Genomic DNA, 7,540 nt, shown 5'->3' with positions numbered 1-7,540 from the left:
CTTCAATCATTCAACTCTAATCTATTCAGTTGTACTCTAAGTACTGAAAATAATTCCCTCAGTATTCCTCTTGTCTGATTCAAGTACACAGAAGGAATCTATCAATATTTTCTTACTTTAGATACGTGAAACAATTCAGATTCATTGTATCAAGCTGAAAAGAATAAATCTTTCCCATCATCAATTCCATCTGACATCTTATTCAATGAAGTTCAATATTCAACTTCATATTCTGAATCTGTAAATGAAATTCTGTTTTTTCTCTACTCTGAATTGAATGATGTTTCAAGAATAACTTTGTCGCTTAACTAATCCGTTTCAGCTTCCAAAGTTATATCTATCATTCAATTACTAATTCTGGTTCTTCTTTTCCGTTTTCATTTCATGCAGATTCATCGTCAAATTCGTTGTGTATCTCGAATCAAATCCGATCTGATATCGACAAATCATGTCTGATCTGATGTCATATACCTCAATAATATCATTTAAACACAAGAAATCGGAGTTCTTTTCATCATAACATCATAGCATTATTTCAAAATTGGCTCAATAGCGGTTACAGGAAATATAATCCTCAAGTGGCAACATATCAAATCAAATAATACCGAATCAGGTATTAAAGTTCTGAGAATATCCTCAATATTTGGAAAATTGACTCAGATAATCCATCAATCAAATTCAACTCTCAGAACATCAGTCAATCAATCGATGCCACATTCTATCAAATAAATCTAACGTCTTAATTCGGACAATAGATTTTAATCATTCCTGTACTATCATTATATCTCTATCTTCTTCACGGATCCGAATAGATAGCTGTTCATCACATCTCATACAGAGTATTCTGTCAAATTCTGATTAGTCTATTCGGACTATCAATTAATCAGAGTATAATATGTTGTAGTCACAGATTTCAAAGTATTCAGAACTGTTGATAATCGGTATCATATCAGAAAAAAAATTCATTCTCACAAATTCGATTCATCTTCTCTGATTATTCTTCCAATTCAAGGATAAAATACTGTACCTTTACCTCAAAAAGTACTCAAAGTCATCGGATCATCTGTATTGAAATTTAATAGTAAACCCAATGTTTCAATCTAAAACATTATTTCCTGGCTTACTATTCATTTTGCAATGAATCTAATCATAATTCAGTGACTTGTTCATACAGACAGATCATCGTATACAGTAATGTTCATCAGTCTGTTCATAACTACCACCTGTTTACCTCATCTATACTGTTTCATCACGGTAGTTGTTACAAAATATTCTTTCAAATTATAATCTCGTTTCAATGTTTGAAGTTTCCAAACTAACATTGAACTCATCTAATCAACGATTTTCAACTTCATCAGAAAATCTCTGTACGTTTAACTTCAAAAACGTACTAATTCTGTTACTACTATTTGCTTTATCAAAAGATAAAACAATTATCAAATGAATATTGAATTCATTGTTGTGCAATTCTTCAAATTTTGATATCTTTCTTCGGAAATATCACGCACAATCAAATAATCAATCATAATAGAATTCATTCATTCGGATCTGAGGCTTCAATTCATATCTCAATCTGACATTCTGTACTGAATTCTAATCACTTCAGTTTACTTTCTGTGTTACTTTCATCTTCTGAACAATTCTGCCTTACTTCCAATCGAAAAAATCATTCTGATTGGTGTTATATTCATCTGAATATTCAAATCAGAATACACAGAAATCTGAAATCAATTCATCGGATGCCTATTTCATTCCTTATTTCTATCTCCAAATACCGACAAGTCATATCATCTAACCCAAAAATCAGGGATCATATTCAAATTCTTCTATCAGTTACGAGTCACAATCTTAAATACGCCGAAATAACATCAAAGGATCAATAATTCTCAAAATCAAAAGAAATAAATCAAGATTGAGAAAATCCCTCAATCAAGGTCATCCAAAATCGAATCTTCTGGATAACAAACTCTGCAAAGTGAAAACAACTCACTTGCATCACATAACTCAGAATGAGTAAATCACTCAGGCTCCATGAACAAAACAAAGAGAGCCACTCGAAATAAAATATTTCAAGAATTATATGTCCAAATGATGTATTCGATTCAGCATAATCACAGAAAAGACTCATCTGTAACTGATTTTCATATCATCATCTATCTTTCTGTTAAACCTCAAGATTAATCTTCAATTCATAATCTCATCAAGTCGGTAATTCATAAATTCTTCAATTATTCAATTCAATATTGAATTCCAGTTCACAACTTAAACTAAAGTCAAATCTTACTGGAATATATCTGTAATCTCTATTCAGTAGCATACTTATCAATGCTAATTTAGATCTTGAACATATCTCATGCATCGAATATCCTAATTTCGGCATATTTCTGTAATCAAACATCAAATATCAAATCAAAGTAATAGAATCTTAAGTCGAGATTCTATATCATCATATTCATATGCATATCATGTTCTTGTTGGTCTAATGCTATTGCTTCTTATCATCATACCGATTGGTTAATTCACAAAATCCAGTGATGCAAGAATCTGCATCTATCACTAATCAGTACTTAGGTAAATTCTCACATGAACAAGATCATGTTCAGTTTCAGTTCATGGAAGCAATAGTTCGAGTCTTCAGTTCCACAAAATCTCTTTTCTGATACAGAGGTAATCATATAATAAGCTTTCAGCTATTATGTATTTATTGCACCAATAATAAACAGGTCAAAACAAAATAAATCTGTTACCTGAAATTTCATTCTCAGGTGCAATTTCATTCTGATCCTCTGTATAACTTTGCTATTTATTCATTGAATAAATTTTAGCACATCTGTCTGACTTATCCTTACACTGTTTGTTCAGATATCCTCTTCCACAAAAAGTGTAATAATTTCTAATATATTCTGCATTCAGAATCAGACTAATTCATCTCGATTCGCTAGAGTTAGAGATTTATTTTCATATCATGCACTTCATATCTGTTCTAGAATAAAACTTGTAGGTAAAGTTGTGAGTATCTCACATACTCTTTCATGTCTACAATTTCATTCTCCTAACTCATCATTCAGCTTCAATTCTTTTAGACAAAGATATGTCTTTAAAAAAAATGTTTCAGTCATCAACATTTATTCAGACATAATCTGCGAATTCAAGCCATTAAATAATTCACTCAATCTTGAGCTTTTCATCATCTACAATTCAAAGAATTGTAATAGACTTGAAAATTCTACTAAAGCATTCCTCACATTCAAAAAGATGCAACTTCTACATGGTATATTTTCTTTCTCATCATTTTTATCTGTTGTGGCAAAGAACTATAAACATAATTCTATTCTAAGCACTTACCAACAATCAACATACCTCTGCCTTCTTATCATTTCTTTATCAAAATCCACCAGCTGGTTGCTAGATTTCGAAGTTGGTATTCAATCAATCTGATCCAATATTCACCTGAATATTTCCGGTATTTGAACAACTAGTCAAGTTCTTCAAGCCAACTGTTACCTACAACATCATCTATTCATTTGCTGATATTCTGTTCTGTTCAATCAGAGATACTTCATTCAGCTGAGTAATACCATTCTGTTCTGTTCAATCTGACCATAACATTCTGTTCAGTCTGGCCATATGATTCTGTCAGTCTGGGGTGCTTACGTCACCCAAAGAACACTGTTCTATTCAATTATGGGTGCTTACATCACCCGGTAAAAATCATATAACAAAACGGTAAAAATTTCAAAAATTTACAAATCAGTAAATCAGGCAATTGAATTTCAAATATAGATCATGCTCACATGCAATTTATCAAATCATCGAATTATCAAATCAAGTAATGCATAATCATGCAATACAATACATGCATGTGACTCAATCTACCCCGCTCAGCTTCTATCTCAGTCCAAGAACTTACGCTCTGATACCACCTGTTGTGATGACCCGAGTTCTAATCTCTCATTAATCAACACTGTTAGACAATAATCAAAGTCTAAACAATGAATCAATGTCTAAACAAAAGACAAAATTTTTTTTTTAAAATTAGATTACCCTGCGCACGCGCGGGCATCACCCCTCGCGCGCGCGCAGTTCAACGAGCCCGAGGCTCCATGGGCTGGCTCGCGCGCGCGCGAGCAGTAGCTCGCCCGTGCGCCAGCCACGGCACCAGAAAAAAATGTTGGCTCAGCTGCTGTCAAAAATGAAATCAAGCCTACAATTGATTCAAGATCATCTCCTACAAAAGTCTAGACATGGTTTAATCAATCATAACATCTAACATGCATTCTAACATGCCATAATTGTTAGGAATAAACCATTCCAAGGCTTTACAACATAATCAAAATCTCATAAACATGCAATAATCTTGTCATATAAAAACTAGTTCAAGATACAACATGTTGGAGTCAAATATTTGAAACATTACTCAAATTTCAAATATAATAACAAGACTTTTAGATCATCCTTAACAAGTCTTGATACAGGTAACTTCTAAAATGATCATGTTTACGACTCAATAAACTTCATGATAGTTCAAACAACTCCTAACTCGGATCCTCACACTATATCTCTTCAATCCTTGTTCTTCATGATTGCTTTTGCCCGGATTGAAATTAAATAAATTCGGATTAATCAAATAATCCCGACCGTTTGCACTTCAGCCCTTCAAATGTCAGTATGTGCAAATCAGTCCCTGATCGAGTTATATCTTCCAAATTCATCTTCTTTAATTTCCGAAACATGGAATTAAATCTTCAATTCCATAAATATTCAAATCAAATATTTATTCTTTTAATTTAAGAATTCTCGGAATTTAATTCTCAAAATCCGCATATTCTCAAATTAAATATTTTCAGCTCGAAAATTAAATCTATCATTTCCATAACTTCTCAAATCAATATTAGCCCATAATATGGAATTTAATGCTCAAATCCCATAATTAATAATTTAATATTTTCGGGCCTTACAGTTACAATCACTACCGTTGGGCAGCATAACTACATGGGAGGAAATGACAGTCAAATTTCTTGCTAAGTACTTTCCACATGCCAAATCCACCCAGCTGAAGATCGAGATCAGTACCTTCCGGCAGATGGACTGTGAACAACTATATGAAGCTTGGGAAAGGTACAATGATTTATTAAAACGTTGTCCTAACCAAGGTTCTAAAAAACGCAAAACGCGGTGAAACGTCGAGATCAAGTTTCAAGTTTCACAAGTTTAAACGTGTTTAATACAAGTTAAAATGTGAAAAAACGTTTTAAGCTTTTATTAAAATTTTAATTATCTATTACAAATATATAGGCTAAACAACACACATATATAATAAATTTAATAGTAACACACAATTTCTCAAATTTTTAAAAGCAAAAAAATTTCAAAACTATAATTTTTAGCAATTTTTATAGCTAGACCGCATCTAAAATTTTAAACATTATCCAGAACACAAGAATTTTGAAGAAAAAGGTTTTGAAAAATATATGACCGGATTTATTTATTTGATTATGAAGAAAATGGTTTTATTTTGAGATTTTTAAATTGATATAATTTATTTTAAAAAATAAAAAAATTTAATATTTTTACAAAAATCACTTTTAACCTCGATTAAACATGTTTAATCACGTTTAATATGATCAACTTAGATTTGACCATTTTTTTCGTTTTTACCTGAATCTTAGCGTTTTCATCACTTTTCACGTTTAATCCCGTTTAATCTCGTTTTTTAGAACAATGGTCTTAACCACAATTTTTCAGATTGGGAGCAAATCGAGCTTTTCTACAATGGATTGAACAAACCTACGAGGATGTCAGTAGACTCTTCAGCTGGAGGAACCATATTCTCAAAGGATCCCATTCAGGACTATGATAGGCTGGAACAAATGAACATCAATATTTTTCAATGGCCGTCTGAACTTATGGGAGTCAAGAAAGCTATATATGCAGTTGATCCTCTCACTTTCATCTTTGCCCAATTATCTGCATTGACAACACAAGTAGCTGCGTTGAACAAAGTGAGTATTGCAGATCCTTCAGGTGTGTCGGTCGCCATCGAGGAATCTCATCCTTCTGAACTAGCTGAGTATATCAACCAAAGAGGTTATGGAGGCTATCGAGGTACCCATTTCCCAAATTCTTATCATCCTGAATTGTGTAACCATGAAATTTTTTCTTATGCAAATAAGGGAGAAGGGAAGGGAAGCCTTCTTTGGAGGAAGTGGCTAGTACTTTTGTGAAGAAATCTTGTAAGAGGATGACGCGAACTGAGTCTCTTCTTGATAGTTTGGAGATGCATATGGTTAATATGGGTGCTATGATGAAGTCAATGGAGACTCAAATTGGGAAGTTGGTGAACGCACTGAAAGATCACAACCGCGGTCAGTTCCCAAGCAATACTGGGGTGAATCCCATATAACACTGCAAAGCCATAGAGGTGAGGAGTGGAAAGAAGTTGGAGTCCAAGAACCTGCAGCTGAAGTAGAGAAAGAAAAGGTGGTTGATGAGAACATTGTTGAGTTGAAGGATGAATCTGAAGAAAAACCCATGTTTAAGCCGAAACTCCCGTACCCGTAGAGATTCAAGAAGAAAGTGTTGGATGAACAATTTGCCAAATTTCTTGAGATTTTCAAGAAACTTCACATTAATATTCCATTCGTCGATGCTTTGCTACAAATGCCGAATTATGCTAAATTTTTTAAGGAAGTGATGTCGAGGAAGCAGAAGTTGGAGGAGTTTGAGACTGTGAACTTGACTGAAGAGTGCAGTGTTATCCTGCAAAGAAGCTACCACAGAAATTAAAAGATTCAGGGAGTTTTACTATTCCTTGCACTATTGGTTCTTCTAATTTTAATAATGCACTTTGTGATCTAGGATCTAGCATTAACTTTGTCTGTTTTCAGGAGTTTAGGACTTGGAGAGGTGAAGCCCACGACAATCGCATTGCATCTAGCTGATAGATCTATCAAATATCCACGTGGAATCATCGAGGATGTTCTGGTAAAAATAGATAAGTTTGTTTTTCATGCGGATTTTGTTGTGCTAGATATGGAGGAGGACAAAAATATGTCGTTGATTTTGGGGAGACCATTCTTGGCTACTGCTGAAGCCAAGATAGACGTCAAGAAAGGAGAGCTTTAATTTCGATGGGAGTTGAAGGTGAGAAGTTATCTTTAATGTATTTAAATAGGCTAACAATCCATCCATGGAGAAAGTGTTGATGATCGATCAAGCAAAAAGGATGGAAAGTTGCTACAAAGCTGAGAGAAAAGTAGAATTTCCAAGAGAGAATGATCCAAAGGTGCCAAAGAAGAAGAAGAAGAAGAAGAAGAATAAGAAGAAGAAGAAGAAGAAACCGAAGATCAATAGGGTTGTTGAATATGTTTGGAGGGTGAAATAGAAGGGAAAGATCTCCAACAAAGTGGAACCGAGCTAGAATCGGAATACAGTCGGGCTATGGACTATAAACTAAGCGCTTCTTGGGAGGCAACCCAAGCTATTTTTGTTTTCTTGCTTTATTTTTTTTATTCTTTAGTTGTTTTCGTTTTTATTTTAT

At 33.5% G+C, this 7,540-nt stretch overlaps 1 protein-coding gene across 1 annotated transcript; it reads left to right on the top strand.

Annotated features, from left to right (window-relative positions):
* The first annotated feature begins 6,660 nt into the window (after positions 1-6,660).
* On the top strand, positions 6,661-7,125 carry LOC140862611 (uncharacterized). The gene is made up of 2 exons (XM_073265643.1): positions 6,661-6,753; positions 6,859-7,125. The coding sequence occupies exons 1-2, from the start codon at positions 6,661-6,663 to the stop codon at positions 7,123-7,125; spliced, it is 360 nt and encodes a 119-aa protein (XP_073121744.1).
* The last annotated feature ends 415 nt before the right edge of the window (positions 7,126-7,540 follow it).

The sequence above is a fragment of the Henckelia pumila genome, chromosome 4 (genome assembly GCF_033568475.1).
Source record: "Henckelia pumila isolate YLH828 chromosome 4, ASM3356847v2, whole genome shotgun sequence".
NCBI classification, from domain to species: Eukaryota; Viridiplantae; Streptophyta; class Magnoliopsida; order Lamiales; family Gesneriaceae; genus Henckelia; species Henckelia pumila.
The sequence above is the reverse complement of the archived record's forward strand: the minus strand, read 5'-3'. Positions and strand labels throughout refer to the sequence as shown.

What these genes read in the sequence shown, in the direction of transcription:
- LOC140862611 (XM_073265643.1), top strand. Translation starts at nt 6,661, where the DNA reads ATGCCGAATTATGCTAAATTTTTTAAGGAAGTGATGTCGAGGAAGCAG. An exon ending in ACTTGACTGAAGAGTGCAGT is followed by an intron (nt 6,754 to 6,858) that starts GTTATCCTGCAA and finishes TTTGTGATCTAG; the next exon opens with GATCTAGCATTAACTTTGTC.